This window comes from Lithobates pipiens, unplaced genomic scaffold, assembly GCF_037356315.1.
Source record: "Lithobates pipiens isolate NorthernLeopardFrog02 unplaced genomic scaffold, aLitPip1_a1.2 Scaffold_30, whole genome shotgun sequence".
Lineage (NCBI taxonomy): Eukaryota > Metazoa > Chordata > Amphibia > Anura > Ranidae > Lithobates > Lithobates pipiens.
The window spans coordinates 70,295,765-70,312,889 of NW_027507791.1; the positions used below are offsets into that span (position 1 = coordinate 70,295,765).

Below are 17,125 nucleotides of genomic sequence, written 5' to 3' on the forward strand. Positions count from 1 at the left end.
TCTGTGCTAAACATTCTGCTACTGGCCAAATTTAGTGTAAACATTAAAAAAAGTGTTAATCCAAAGAAAATCAAGTGCAAAACGGAGAATTGAATAATCTAATGAAAGGAATTCTTTACTATATTGAGCTGTTGTCTTCCGGAGCCCTTCAAGGCTATGCATTGCATTCTATCACTCTGGTCATGACAGAGTTCTAGTGAAAACCTAAAATCATCAGAAGGGCTCATTACATCACAGAGGTTTTATTTTTAATATATGGAGAAATCCAAACAACTGCTCCTCTATCTCCAGGATGTACAGAACACACCTTAAGAGATCACCATGCGTTGAATCAGATCATAAAACTGCTGTAAGACTCAAGAGGGGGAATGGCTGCAGCTGCTAGAACATGTTACATGTTCCACCCTAAATACAGGTGGAACATGTAACATGTTCCAAAAAGGCAAACTTATCCTCTAATATATTCAGCCCCTTCGGTTGACCCTTTAACTGTGTCTTAATGTGGGAAGATGGGGTAGACTAGTGATTACTGCGATTGGCTATTTTAGTGGTCACCTGATCAGAACGCCATCACTGGCTCCTGTTCACAAACAGATATTGGTCTGCGAGAGGTCGACTCGGTACAATGTACCCCATGCTCATTCACATAGGGCATGGGGCTGGGATCTGGGGCCCCCATATTCAAGGGGGCTCCCGGAGTCTGATAAGCCCCCCATCCACAGACCCCAACAACCAATGGCCAGGGTTGTCGGGAAGAGGCCCTTGTCCTCATCAACATGGGGACAAGGTGCTTTGGGGTGGGGGGCCGCAGTGCGCCCCCTTGCCCCAAAGCACCCACCCCTCCATGTTGAGTGCATGCGGCATTGTATGGTTCAGGAGGGAGGGGGGGGGGGAGTCGCTCGCTCGTCCCCACCCCCTTTCCTGACTGGCCAGGCTGCGTGCTCGGATAATGGTGTGGTATGGATTTTGGGGGGACCCCCACGCCGTTTTTCCCCCTTAAAATCCATATCAGACCAAAGGGCCTGGTATGCTCTTGGAGGGGGGAACCCATGCCGTTTTTTTATTTAAAATTTGGCATGGAGTTCCCCCTCAAGATCATCAGAGCACAAGTCGCATTCCAAAGTCGGATCGGGCAAGCCTGATCGGGCAAGCCTGATCGGGCAAGCCTGATCGGGCAAGCCTGATCCGACTTTGATCCAACTTCAATGATATTCAGTGGGCTGAAGTAGAATCAAAGTCAGACAAAAGTAGTGAAGGGAGCATTTTCACAGTCGGACTGACTTGTGTCGGACGGCAGTTAAGACGGCTCCCACAGGGAAACATTGATTTTCACACAACATGAGCTCCCAATGTCGGAGCGTTTGTCACACCAGTGTGAACCCGGCCTGAAGGAGAACATGACAATCTTTGGTCAGCAGCATTGTCAGTCCGAGGGGTGAAAAGTGTTAGCTGTACTAGCAGTTTTAGCTACACTTACAAACTGAAGCTAAACTCCAGCTCACATTGCAGTTACACTATCAGTTACAACAGTTTTTCTTCCTTTTGGGATAAAGGTTCTATATTAGTAAATAAAAGTGGATTATTGTAAGCACCACTGTCAGTGGTAAATGGTTTGTCCCAACAAGCTTGGTCTGTTGAAAAATAGACTTGCTGGCCAGATCACCAGATGAAAAAAGAAAGAAAGCTTAAAAAAGTAAAAAGGAAAACAAATGCAGCCATTACATTTAGGAATTTCTTAAGCTGCATACTAGGCCAGCAAATGTGCAAGTTATTATTCATGTCAAAAGAACACTGCTCTTTTAAAAGGAACATTACTTTGTCATACCTGGAAGCGCGTTCTCTCGCTGGCATATTTCTGGTAGTGCAGCATGGCTTCTAGAACTTTCTTGTGTCCTCCAGGGACTAAGCAGACAGCACCCATAATCTCCAACACAGCCACCTTAGTTTTGATGTTCTCAGTTGCCAGACTCTGAGCAATCACATTAATGCTCTCCGAATGGGCCAAGACATGAGCCCGCCCCTGAGAGTTGTTCATCAGCGCCTTTATGCAGCCGATGAGAGAGGTATGTATTTGGGACTCTGCTATTTCATAGTCCATGCTTTTAAGGAAGTTCAAAATGCATGTTAAACCATCCATCTCAATAAATCTGGTGACAAACCTGAAAGAAAAAGAAAAAGAAAAGTGAGGTAAAGCAACAAAAAAAGTCAATGACTACAAGAGACAGGTTGGAAAAGCATGACAATGTAAACTGCTTGTGCAACAATATTGAAAGAAAGTGCATTTTTTGAACACATTAGTTAATTTGATACACACAAAATACATGGGTACCATTGTTGATTTGTTTGAGAAGTGCAATAAGGCTGGTTGTTATGCTGCAGTGGACCTCAAAACCTTCTCAGTCGATAACCCATAATTATGTAGATCAGGAAAAAAAAAGAGGGTATACAAGTCCTTTTCTGCATGCTTGTTGCAGGCGAGTTATTCAAATAAATAAAGCAAGAGGGCCAGTGCGATAGCCATGCAAACAGTATTTTTTTTTACCAGAGGACACTGGTAGCAGATTTTGAGTCTCTAATGGCAAAGGTACCTGTAGAGTAAATCAGTGCAAATGCAGAGCAAAGGAACGGGTTTGTTTTGATCCCCTAAATGCCCTCAGAATACTTTTACTTTTCATTTGCTTTCGAGCCGTTCTGTTCAGCGATGGGAGCACATAGACGTGTGTGTTGCTTCTAGTCATGGAGGAGCATGAGACAGCCTAATGTCAATTATTACTGTCAAAGTCTATAGCCTGTGTAAGCTACCACTCCAGAGGCACAACTTTGTCATCTGTTACCACGTTCCTTTCTTGCCTGTTATTTCAACGGGGTCATCAAGGTCCCAACCTGCTTAAATGTCCCTTTATGCGTATTTTAAGTTCATATGCTGCTTTCTAGGAGCACTGGGGTCAGTTGTGGCGTTTCAGTAAATAAGGGAACTGCAGATACTCTTTGAGGAACACACTAAGCTTCCTTGCAAGTGGATCTCCTTCGCTAAAGAGGCTCTTTGACCTTATAAGATTCCTTCACTCTTTGTCCCTGTGTCTCTAGAGCAGGGGTCTCCAAACTACGGCCCTCTAGCTGTTGCAGAACCACACGTCCCATGAGGCATTGTAAAACTCTGACATTTACAGACATGATGGAAATTGTAGTTCCTGAACTGGAGAGCCATAGTTTGGAGACACCTTCTCTAGAGAAAGAAACTGGACATCACAATCCCCTAATCACTTCCTCTCCTTGTCTGCTTCACCACCATTGGATGAATGGAAGGGAAATCAACCCAATAAAGGCACAAGTAGCACCAAAAATAGATAAAAGTTTTAATCCTTTTTATCTTTATTCAAAACAGATCACCAAAATATTTTGGGCTGGGGTTGAAGTTTAAACATAATATTTTATAACAAGAAAAAGCATCTCAGGAAAAGTTTTGTGGGATGAATGTACTAAATCCTAACAGCTCATCCCCCATTGTAGCAGCTATACTTTTTTGTACAAATATCAGATCAGTGGACATCCGGATCCAGGGGTTTTGGACTTGCAACACTGTACGTGAGGTGTATCCTCCATTCACCCTAAAGGAAAAGCCTCAACCTGCAGGTTGAAGAGAGACAATTTTCCCATTAGGACCTGTGGAGACTAGGCTTAACATTGGCAGTACTAAATAGCCTCACCAACCAGAATAAGCAGGGTAAATGAGGGCATCTAGGATTTACTTGTTTGCAAGGAATATTCTCCTTTAAAGCGGTGTTGTACTCACATTTTAAAAAGCTCACAAGCCATAGTGTTTCTCCAATAGATGCCAAAACGAACCTTTATAAAAATCCAATCGCCGTAATTAACTTTTAATTTACATTTCAAAAGGTGACTTCCGGGCTCTCCTCCCGTGGGAGTAGGCGTGGTTATCGCCTTTCCCCGGCTCCGCAAAGTCCCCTGGGAGGTTTCTCACATTGTTCCCATGAATCAGTGGGGAACGCTGTCCTGCTGAAATCTCGTGAGATTTCGGTGTCACATGACGCCGGTCATGTGACGAGGACGTGTCAGAAGGTACCATTGTTTATTTCGTTGCCATCACAACAGGGCGGGAACTTCCGAGGACGCTGCCCGTTGTGATGGCAACCCGAAGTTTTATGGCGCTGCTCGCGGCTAACAATGAGCATGTGTGGGATCGAGCGGTGAATGCTGGGAGCACAGCATCACCGCATCCCGGAAGGAAATGCTTGTAGGCTTCAAATGCCCACAAGCAACATGGAAACAGCTGGCATGAATTTTTAAAACTGTTTCTTCAGCAAGAAATCGGCAAGCCGGGGAGTAAAAAGCCACAAGTAGTGAGTACAAAAACACATTAGTAAACGCATAACAAAGAGACAGAAAAAAAAAAAAAAAAAAAAAAGATTCGGCAGCGGAAACAATTCATTAATATTTGAAAAGCGCTCACCTCATGGGTTTTGTCCTCAGTGCAGTTTTTAGGCTCTCTATGGTTTTGTTTCTTTCATACTCGTCTTCCTTCTCCATTGCCAGCAACGTTCTCCTCTGCAACATGGGAATAAGGGAGGTTAACGGTGTATTCATTAACACTAACTTTTTAAACAGCAAGTAGTATAGTGCACACTGGGGATCAGATGAAGTGATGCCAAGATTTTAGAGTCAAAATTATTCTATTAAAAGTAAAAATCAGCAGCAACATTACTGGCAATATTTAAAGCAACAGTTAAAAATACATTGTATGCCTCAGACATGGATGCCCACAATCTGTGAATGGATAATGTGTTTATGCAACTTGAGCCACTAGGTTCTGCATGCAGGCAACTGGTGTAAGAGCAGCCACCCATCCATATTTGAAATACATGGGAATGTGGGTGAGCAGCACCCCAAACACAGACAGCATGTGTCCAGGAAGAGCTATGGAGCTATGTGCTGGCTGTACATGGAAGTCCCTGGCCATGCATGCTTGGGACAATGCACAGGACTGGGAGGATTCTGAAGAAAGGCTGTGTATTTATGGGTCAGCAGGCCTTAAAAGAATAATCTAATTCTTTATACCAAAAAAGCAAGACAATGAGCAATGAGTAATGAGGATCAAAAGTAAAAAAAAAGTTTTTCTTTGTAGCCTGTTTCATGTGGGCGCTGAGGCCTGTAGTCAGTGAATAGGTTGTGTGTTTATGCGGCTTGAGCTCCTATGTGCTGCATGCAGGCAGCCCATGCAAGAGCATGGGGACACAGCAGCTGCACAGACACAACCAACCCTCCCAATTTGGCTTGCAAGTGAGCAGCCCTGGACACATGCTGTCTGTGTTTGGGGTGACGCTCACCCACAAAATAATTTTAGTAGAAAGCCCATAAGTAGATAGGTGGCCATGCCTGTGCATGCTGGCAGCCCATGCTCTTGCATGGGCTGCCTGCATGCAATACCTGGCCGTTCAAGCTGCATAAACACACAACTCATTCACAGACTACAGGCCTCAGCACCCACTTGAAACAGGCTACAAAGAAAAACTAGTTTGTACTTTTGAACCTCATTTGTCTTGCTTTTTTTGTATAAAGAATGAGATTATTCTTTCAAGGCCCCATCAATGCACAGCCTTCAGAATCCTCCCAGTCCTGTGCCTTGTCCCAAAGCATGCATGGCCAGGGACTTCCATGTAAAGCCAGCACATAGCTCCACAGCTCCTGTGTCTACTTATGGGCTTTCTACTAAAAAATTTTTTTTCAAATACCTTATGTAAATCTAACTGAAATAAACATTCAATACAGATGCTCACTTTTTTACTCTAATTGAAAACACATACTGCTCTGAGCTAGAACAGAGCAGGGGGTGTCCAATTCATCTGTGATTTTTATAAATAGAAGATTCACGGTATAGTAGTAATGGTGGAGAAAAACCTTAACTGTGCCACTTATAGGCTATTGTATTAATATGCATTATTTACCACACTAGAAGAAAAACAAATTTTTGATACCATTAAGAAATATTTCTTCTATGAAAAAAAGTAAAAAATGCTATGCATTTTTCATGACCAAAATAAGAATTGTAAAAACATTCATCACCCCGATTAACATGAATTTTTTATTTTACACGCAAAAAGCTCACTTCACAATCTACTGCACAACCCATATTTTCAAAATGTCCTTGAAAAGGCTTCTTCACTTCTCCCACCAAGATGATATATGATGCTTAGTTCCTATTAAGACACCACAGTTTATGCTGCTAATATGGCATGAAACACAATGTCATCTCAGATTATTAAAGACTAGGCTGAACGGGATCCGAGACCAGGAACAGATGGCAGAGAAATATCGTGGGACTTGTTCAGGAATGGTGACCACACTCGCTGCAGTAATTAAGCTCTGAATCACTTCAGACTCTCTAAAAGTATGTATGAACATACGTACGTACATCGTCATTTAAACTCAAAGGACTTGTCCAGAATGGAAAGAGAAACGTTTTAATGAGTGATATTTTGTTGGACTTCTCTTGAAAATATATTCAAAAAAATACAGAATTCATTATTATAAAAGTAGTCATAAGTCCTAATTCAATATATATTTTTTTATAAAGCAAAAGCAGAAAATGTGTAAACTGGTGGAAAAACTAACAAAGGCAATCAGTATCTGCAGAGTCAGCCAACATTATTACTTTAAATCAAATTTCCTTTTAAAATCAGTTACAGTAATAAAAAGCTACTTGTTTTTTGTGAAGGGAAGGAGGCCATGAGCCAAGTGTTACCAAATTGTATCTGAAGTCAGTCCTTGCAGTGGCTGCATTAGATTTCTTTTCTTTAGGCTTTTTCCCCCCCTTTATTTTCACCCGCGACCCTGCCAATAACCGTTCCTATGCTAGGGTAACAACACTTATTAATTGTACTGTACCCTATGACGGTTTTGTCAACTTGGACAAGAAGAATGATAGAACACCTCCCTCTTTCCTCATATCCATTACATAAAAAGGCATTCTGTAGTACAGAGGTGAATAACACTGCTTGAGATTACAAGGTACAGTAGTATACAGGAATTTACCAAATTATATTAGATAGAAAAAAAATTGAGATATATATATATATATATATATATATACACACACACACACACACACACATATATATATATATATATACACACACACACACACACACACACATATATGTGTATATCTCAAAAGCTGACCTTTTGAGAGAGAATATATATATATATACACACACACACACACACACACACACACACACACACACACACACACACATATATATGTGTATATCTCAAAAGCTGACCTTTTGAGAGAGAATATATATATATATATATATATATATATATATATATATATATATATATATATATATATATATATAATCTCTCTATCTCAAAAGGTCAGCTTTGTATCGATTACTGCATGATTCCAGGATCTCAGCCCAAAACAACCCTGTTTTTTTGGGTCAAAAGAGAATTATGGGAATTTTTTTTATTTTCCAATCATACTTACCTAGGTGGATGCAGCATCGGTCCCATACTGCATCTGTCCCCCGCTGGCTTGAAGACTGAGAACCGAGTGATCAAACACCAGTCATCACTCCGTTCTCAGAGCTCTGAGAGCTAATGACTGTCAGTCATCAGCGCTCAGCTCTGCTTCCCCACGCTCACTGGACCACTGGGCTGTAGAGAGCAGGCGGCTCAGGCTCTCAGCGGCTCGCTGAGAGGCTGAGCTGGGTGCCGGTCCAGTCATGTGGGCAGATCCAGACCATATGGTCGCGATCTTTCCTGAGCCTGGACCGGCTCTGTGACATCAGCCAACAGCGGGCTTCAGCTGTCTGTTCTGCACTCCTATGACCTGTTTTCAGAAAACTGAACTTATGTGATTCACAGAAGTACAACCAAACAAGCTTTGGCTGTATTTATCCTTTAAAGTGAAAGCTCATACAGAGAGGAGGGAGAAGGAGGAAGGAGGATCCACAAAAGGCAAAAAGAGAAATACAGAAAAACCTTGGATGGCAAGCATAATTCGTTCCGGAAACATGATTGTAATCCAAAGCACTCATATCAAAGCAAATGTCCCCACAAGAAATAATGGAATCTCAGATGATTCGTTCCACAACCATTTATTCATAAGTCCTTCAGTTTATAGTCCATATAAAAAGATTATAGCAATGTGTGTAACCATAAAACGTCCATCCACAAATGGCAGCCTCCACAAGGGGATTAGAAGCAAAATCCAGCAGGAGACAAAGAATATAAAAAAAGAGAGGTGCAGCAATATGGTTACATTTAATGAAAGTACAACATTTAGCAACTCACATGGATGATGATTAAAAAAGGCACATCTAAGTATTCAGGCATCCAGGGTAAAGCTGTCCACATAGACCGTCCTCCACACTGTCAGCTCTCAACGCTGTCAGTCTGCAATCGTGACCGGGAAGACTACCCTGCAGTAGAGCGATCTGGAAGCGAGGCCTGAAGCGCTCTTGGAGTGCAGCGTGGAAGGGATGACATTGATAGCGGTGCAGAGGATGGTCTATGTGCGCAACTTTAGCCTGTTTTAATCGTCAACCATGTGAGTTGCCAAGTGTTGTACCTTCATTAAATGTAACCATATTGCTACACTTAGAGCAGCCTTTCTTCTCTTTTATACTCAGTTGTGGCATGACACTATCAAAACATTGTAAAAGTGAAAAAAACCTTGCACTATGGAATATCAAAAAGTGCTTAATAGTGAAATTTTGAAAATGAAGCTGCTCCCCTAAAAGTGCATGAGTGCGGTCTTTGTAAGATTTGGGGTGTGTAGCGGTGGGGGCGCTTTGTGTTCAATTATAACAATCCCTACACATACACAGTTTAACGTGCATAGTGCTAATTATTAATATACCAGTGATGGCGAACCTAGGCTCTCCAGATGTTTTGGAACTACATTTCCCATGATGATCATGCACTCTGCAATGTAATGGTGCATCATGGGAAATGTAGTTCCAAAACATCTGGGGTGCCAAGATTCACCATCACTGTAATATACAATTCATAAATCCTGATCGTGCTGAAATGAATGACAGTGATTCAAATTATTGCATCAAAAATAAAGTCCATAAATCTTTTTTAGTGAAACTTCAATTTATTTTTTTTTTTTCAACAGAAGGAATGCTTATTGAAGTCAATAGACATTGTGCATGAGACAATTATTAACTCATCCCTCAGAATCTTCTCAGCGTTCCAAAGGAGAGGAGATTGGGAACCTTGTAGTTTCTCCACCCCGATAGCCCATTTAGAAAATAGATAAAAATGGGACCATAGCGTAACACAGTTTATTTAAAAAAATATATGAAAACAAACCAAATAGCTGCTTACAGTGGTAGGTGCCTTATGCTGGCATGGAGGAATATAGACATGAATCGCCAAACAGATGCATACTGCAGCCATCTATCTTGCACTGTTGTTTATCGGCGTGCGTTCCAAGCGTCCACATGACGTTGTAAGACGAAATGTACATTGAGGCACATCCTGGTCAGGTCACTTCCGGTTTCATCTCACCATGCAGGTGGAACGCACACCGATCAACAGTGCAAGCGGGACGGCTGCAGTATCCATGTCTATATTCCTCAGTGCCAGGATAAGGCACCTATCAATGTAAGCAGCCAGTTGGCTTATGTTTTTATACATTTTTTCAAATAAACGGTGTTAGACTATGGTCCCGTTTATTTTCTAAATGGGCTATCAGGGTGGAGAAACTACAAAGTTTCCAACCACATCTCTTTTGGTCCACCAGCAGGACCATTAATCCATGCCAATAGCTTAACCTGACTTTTTTTTTTTTCCAAACTAAAGAGGTCATGGTGGTCTGGTGAGTGGGCAATTCACTCACATCCTCTGGGTGATCTACATGAAGTCTGCTACTGGTGATTGGTTTTAAGAATTAAAGTGCACCAAAAATGATTTATGGACTTTATTTTTGATGCAAGAATTTGAATCCCTGTCATTATCCGCTTCAGAACAGCGGTATAGCCGAATGGCGGCTACATCGCGGATCTGCTTTGCCGCGACTACGCCTTTTGACATCCTCCCCTTTGCAGGCTCGCCACACCCCCCTGAAGGGAATGCACTGTGATCACCCAAGTCAATGAGACTCGGGTGATTACAGATCCGAGCAAGAGGCCGATCCCGGCCCCTTAGCACGCGATCAGCTGTCAGCCAATGACAGATGATCATGTGATGTAAACAGAGGATCGTTAAATTTTTTTCTTCTCATGCTCACAGCATGAGGAGAAAAAAAAGCCGATCGGCTTCTGTTTGAAGGGACATTGGTCCCGAAGAGGAAGAGCCTCACATTTTGCCCACCAGTACCACCTGCCAGCACCACAATCAGTGCCCACAGTACACAAGTGCCAGCAATCCGTGCCAACTATCAATGCCCACTAGTGCTGCCAATCAGTGCCGCCTAGCAGTGCTTCCCATCACTGTCACCTACCAGTGGCCATTACTGCCACCTATCAGTGCCCATCAGTGCCAGCTATCAGTGCCCTTTCGTGCCGCCCTGTACCCACCAATGGCACCTATCACTGCAGCCTCATCAGCAGCCTATCGGTGCAGCCTCATCAGCGTACATCAATGAAGGAGAAAAACTACCAGTTTGTAAAATTTATTAACAAAACATAAAACTGTTTTGTATTTTTTATTTTTTTAAACGTGGTCTTTTTTAATTTCTTTAAAAAAAAATAAAGCTCTATTTGTAGGGGAAACAAATGATAAAAATGTCATTTGGGTACAGTGTTGTATGACGGCGAAACTGTCATTTAAAGAGTGACTCTAAAAGCTGAAAATTGGTCTGGGCAGGAGGGGGTTTACGTGCCCAGTAAGCAAGTGGTTAATTTCACCACTGGATTGTCAGGATTTATGAATTGTATATTATATTAAAAATTACCACAATGCACTTTAAATGTCCATGTATAAGGATTGTTATAATTGCACATACAGAGGCCCCACCACTACACAATCCCAAAAATAAATCAAGACATCGCTTGTATACAAAAGTCAAAATGTATTAAAAAATTCTGCTGCTCTTGCAAAACGTTTTACTGTACTTGATTTAAAATATTGAAACATTTTTATTTTCATATAATAAATGATAAGCAACACAACTTCCACGGCAAAGAAAACAACGAAAGGTATCTATTATATTAATGACCAATATCATAGTGTTTGTATCTTTGTTCTGAGAAATAAAAAAAAATGATCTAATAAGTTTGTATTTATACATAGAGCAAGCAGTGCTTTCATCCACAAATCTAAAAAGGAAAAGAGGAAGAGAAAGCACTTGGGTTCCATTGTATTGCCAGAGCGGCCCCATGGTAATACGTGGGGACAGCTGTCAGCAGAGGTACAATACAGTCCTGTGCCCTGCAGGGATGGCTGCCCACTGATGTCATTTATTCCATCACGCCCTGCAACATTTAACAAAGGCAGCACAGAGGATGGAGACTTTAATCTCCCTAATACCCAACTGCTGAATGTATAGATGGCTGCTCACCCATTAGCCATGGAGAGATCAATACATTGCTAATCATGCACGCTGCATGGCAGGGACAGAAGTAGGACAAACTTCTTTTTGTAGATAAAGAGACCCTGTCACAGAAGTAAAAAATATACAACAAGCTGCTGCTCACCTGTGTCAGGTATCCATGTCTACAAATGTTGTCAGCTCTAACACATGTATATGAATGAATATAGGCGTGTGATTGATATATATCTATCTATATATTTATATCTATATATCGAGAGAGAGAGAGAGAGAGAGAGAGAGAGAGAGAGAACAGATATAATATATGGTATATCTATATATACACACACACACACCTATATCTCTATTTATAATTAACCACTTAAAAAACAGGCCTTTTTTCAGACTCTGTTTACAAGTTTTTTTGCTAGAAAATTACTTAGAATCCCCAAACATTATAAAAAAAATGTTTGTGGCAGCAGCTGCTGCCGTTACCGGGATACCCCTCTTCAAAAAAAGGACGTACATCGTCATGCGGCAGTCGGTAAGTGGTTAAAGTGATTGTAAAGTCTCGTTTAAAAAAAAAAAAAACAGGTTATACTTACCTGCTCTGTTGTAGGGGTTTTGCATAGACCAGCCTGAGTCCTCCTTTTCTTGGGTCCCTCTTCACTCCTGGCTCCTCCCTCCTGTTGTGTGCCCCCACAGCAAACAGCTTGCTATGGGGGCACCCGAGCCAAGTAACAGCTCCCTGTGTCCAAACATGGACAAACAAGATGTTTGGGGGGGCACACCCTAAAAGATGCATTAAAGATGGTGCAGCCATACAACAGAACAAAATATTACAGCGCACACATGCAAAAACAACATTTACCTCCAGCAAGTATGGATTCTGACCAAATCCTTTTGGGTGAGCAGCACCCCACTCCCTCATTAAGTACCTCTCATTGTCCACCTGTGTCATGGGTGGAGACCTCAAGTTCTCCCATATAGAGTGTATGGCTCCCATGGTTCAGAGAAGCAGGATCTCCCAGTCTATGGATCATGTAGGACCCACTAATCATGGGGTACTTTGTCACAGTAAGTGGGCTTAAGCACCATATAGCAATATGGTGTGCCCAAATCCCATATTTTTTTTAAATGTTTTTTGAAAACGTCTAGGCGTTTTAAATAAGCCTTGCTGGAGGTAAATGTCTTTTTTGCATGTGTGCGCTGTAATATTTTGTTTCATTCAAACATGGAGCCCCGACCCGGCCTTGCCCCCTGATTGGCTAGCGGATTGATTGACAGCCACAGGAGCCAATGGCACCACTGCTGTGTTTCAGCCAATCAGGAGGAGAGTCCCAGATGTCCAAGACACTCGTGGACATCTTTGCAGAGAGATAGGGCTGAGGCAAGTATTAGGGGGTGTTGGGGAGGCTGGTACACACAAAAGGTTTTTTATCTCAATGCATAGAATGCCTTTAACAACTCCTTTAAGACCCACTGAGGGTCAAGACACATGAGCCTGGAGTATTGTATGCTGTACCCCTTAAAAGTATTGCAAGAGCCACAGCTGGTGCCGGCTATATTCATTCACAGAAAAAAAAAAATTATAGTAAACGCTTACAGCGTTTTTCCAGCCCAATCCTCCTTGCACATCCTAGCCCTCTCCTCTTCTGGAAGCATCTAATTATGGCCTGTGCTGGCCCAGCTGTTCTGTCCCTCCCTACATAACCTTTAATGTAGCTGCCAGGGGAGGAGTGAAGGGGAATATTATAGCGTGTTACTTATATGACAGCTCTGAGACTGATGACATCACATCCAAAATGATGTCGCCCAGTAGAAGTCGCTGAACTTTTGGATGTCTATACAAGGGGAACTTTTATTAGATAAATAACATGCTTAAAATACATTAAACACAAACATAATATTATAGTAGAATTGCAGCCTAAACCTAACTAGTCTTACAAATGCTCCACCCTAACACCTATGCTGTCTAACCTGTGTAATTGAAAAGTTTATACTTGCCTATTTTCCACCTGCTCCAGTCCAATCACATGGTTTGAGTCTCCAAGTGGCAGCTGCAGGGAAGAGGAGGGAGTGCTGACAACAGATGGGCTATAGGTGCTTATGGGTGACGTCGCTGCTCCCAAGCACTGCCAGTCATCATCTATCTCTCTCTCCTCTGCAACCGCTGCTGCCTGACATAGGGGACCACAAGACCAGACTGAAGCTGCCCGAGAATAGGTACATATGCACTTTTTTTGTTTAACAAAAATCAGGCAACATAGGTAGCAGGAGTGGGAAGGGACAATTTTAAAAATACCGTATATACCCGAGTATAAGCCGAGATTTTCAGCCTCTTTTTTGAGGCTGAAAGTGCCCCCCTCGGCTTATACTCGAGTCATCGCTGTCTGCCCGCTCGATCAGCGTGTCGAGCAGACAGACAGCGGCCATTCTATAGTTCAAAAGCCGCGCCTCCGGCTCTGCCTTCGCCTGTGATAGGCGGAACACTGAATTTCCCAGCAGCCTGTGTTCCGCCTATCACGGACTTCGTATCATCCTCGTACTACGGACGAGGATGATACGATGTACGTGATAGGCGGAACACAGGCTGCTGGGAAATTCAGTGTTCCGCCTATCACAGGCGAAGGCGGCGGCGCAGCTTTTGAATTTTACAATGGCCGCCGAGGCGCCGACGAACGAAGAGGGCACGGGACGGAGGCAAGGCAAGGCACGGCACGGCACGGGACGGGACGGAGGCAAGGCACGGCGGCGAGGCACGGAGGCAAGGAGGCTCGGCACGGGACGGAGGCTCGGGACAAAGGCTCAGGACACAGGTAGGCTGGACACACACACACACACACACACACACACACGGATGGATACACACACACACAGGGATGGATGGATGGATGGAGACACACACACACAGGGATGGATGGATGGATGGATGGAGACACACACACACAGGGATGGATGGATGGATGGATGGAGACACACACACACAGGGATGGATGGATGGATGGACACACACACACACACAGGGATGGATGGACGGACACACAGGGATGGACGGACACACAGGGATGGATGGACACACAGGGATGGACGGACACACAGGGATGGACGGACACACAGGGATGGACGGACACACAGGGATGGACGGACACACAGGGATGGACGGACACACACACAGGGATGGACAGGCATGTCTTACCCTCGGCTTATACACGAGTCAATAAGTTTGCCAGTTTTTTTGGGGGTAAATTGGGGGCCTCGGCTTATATTCGGGTCGGCCTATACTCGAGTATATACGGTAGTTTTTTTAGGCATGAATTCCACTTTAAAGTGGTTGTAAACCCTTACATATACACAGTGAAGTGACTGGCCTCAGGTGATACACAGAGATTAAACAAATTCTGCTACATACGTTGTACCTGTTTATCTGCAGCGCTAACTTCTCCAACTCTGTTCATAGTGCTGAATTACAAAGCTTGTCTGAGAGTTCAGAAAAAAGGGGGGGGGGGGGGAGCTGAAGGTACACTCTGCAGAGCTCAGCGAGAAGAGTTCTGAGAGCAGATTGGAGGAAAGGGACACACCCACCTCCACACAGCACGCAGGAACAGAGCTGAGGTTGTCAATCAGCTGGAGCTCCCTCCCTAGTCACCATTTTTCTCTTGGTGTCAGAAAAACTTGTCTGAAGTGACTCATGATAGCAGAGGAATGAAGCAACAGACAGAAATGACACTTAGTGCTCCTAATTGAGACAAGTAAACACTATAGAAGGATATGCTCATTATACATTTCATGTCTGAGGTTTACAACCACTTTAAATTAAATCTCATTCAGTTAGGGTTTAGCTATATTTTAAACCCTTGTACATACTATTGGTTTGTTTTATCCATTCAACCCAGAGAGTTACAGTACATACAATATTCCTAGTATAAGGAAATGACCACGAGTAGGATTTTACAATTTTGCTTAGCAGGCGTGAGATAAAAAATGAACTGATCAAAAGCCACCCTTTAGCAAATCACTAAGCAAGAAAAGATAGCAGAGCCGACTGTACTACTAGGCAATTTGAAGAATAATCTAATAATTATACCACTTAAATTTTCTTATTTAACAAATTACAATTTTCTGTAACTCTTATCAGCTAAACGAAGCCAGCTGTGCAGGAAGCAACGCTCCCCTCCCACGCTGTCTTAGTGATAATACTACAAGATTTCCAGCATCGCAATCTCAGTAATCCCTTACTCCAATGTGCTGCTATTACTAGTCAGGGGTTTCATTATCTCGTGCCACCCAGGACATAGGATGAGTAATGCAACGTCCACGCTGCGTTCCTAACCTTAACGACCAAGTGTGGCATTTACATGCAAAAGAAGGATTAACAAGTTTTTTTTTTTGTATGGCGCAAGGAAGTAACTGAGCTTTTTACTGATACCTGGTTTTCCATCAGGTTAATTTCTTATTTTCCAAACATGATCAGTTCTACCATCATTGACAGATAGTAAAAGGAATCTTGCAAATTGTAACGCTGGCAAATAATCTAAAACTGGTTCTAAAAGAGCTTTCTTTTGGTGGTATTGATCACCACTGGATTATTACATTTTTGCGCTATAAACGAAGAAAAAAAAAGCATATAATACATTTCGAAAAAAAAATGTCTACTTCATAAAATTAGACTTTTTTTCCGAAATGTATTATATGCTTTTTTTTAATTTATTTTGTCTACTTCATAAAATTAGACATTTTTTTTTCGAAATGTATTATATGCTTTTTTTTATTTATTTTTTTAACCAAAGACATGTAGCAGAATGCTTTTTGGCCTAAATGCATGAAAAAAAGAGATTTTTCTAAATGTAAAGTTTTATGAAAATTTTTGAAAAATCTATTTTTTTCATGCATTTAGGCCAAAAAGTATTCTGCTACATGTCTTTGGTTAAAAAAAAAAAAAAAAAAAAGTCCCAATAAGTGTATATTGATTTGGTTGGTATGTGTGAAAGTTATAGCGTCTTTAAACGATGAGATATATGCTGGAATTTTTTATTATTTTTTAATTTTAGTAATGGCGGTGATCAGTGACTTATAGTGGGAGGGCAGGCAATTTGACACTAACTGGCCCTTTGTGGGAATTGGCTAACTGCCACCGACATCTCCAGTGACACTAATACAGTGATCATTGCTAATAATATTCACCGACACTGTACTAATGACACTGGCTGGGAAGGGGTTAACATCTGGGGCAGTGAAAGGGTTAAGAGCGTGTAACAATGTTTACTATGTGTGCTGATTTTACTAAGGGACGTACTGGTTTTTATTCCATGCACAAAAACCAGCACATTGCCACTGTCAGAAGAGAGTTTTAGGTTGTTTACATACACAAAGCGCTCGCCTGTCACTCGCACCGTTAGGTGGGTTTTCAACCATGAATCATCGACTGGGAACCACTGATCAGCATGTAACTGGGCAGCACAGCCAGGTGGGCACTCCCTACGCGGAAATGTAGAGATTCTGCTCAACTGGCTCACACTGCAGCAGTAAAACTACAGTGTGAGATTGGCAAGTATTGGGTAAGTCCCCTTATACAACCAAAAACAGACCTGACCCATTGAGGTATGGACGTCAGGAGAT

At 42.4% G+C, this 17,125-nt stretch overlaps 1 protein-coding gene across 6 annotated transcripts in view; it reads right to left on the reverse strand.

Annotated features, from left to right (window-relative positions):
- DAAM1 (dishevelled associated activator of morphogenesis 1) overlaps positions 1–17,125 on the reverse strand; it is a 295,770-nt gene that overhangs the window by 82,994 nt on the left and 195,651 nt on the right. For all 6 annotated transcript variants that reach the window (XM_077464407.1, XM_077464402.1, XM_077464406.1 and 3 more), the window contains 2 exons: positions 4,472–4,566; positions 1,826–2,159 (listed from right to left, as the gene is read on the reverse strand). In XM_077464407.1, the coding sequence (XP_077320533.1) occupies positions 1,826–2,159; positions 4,472–4,566 (429 nt within the window). The remainder of the gene's footprint in view (positions 1–1,825; positions 2,160–4,471; positions 4,567–17,125) is intronic.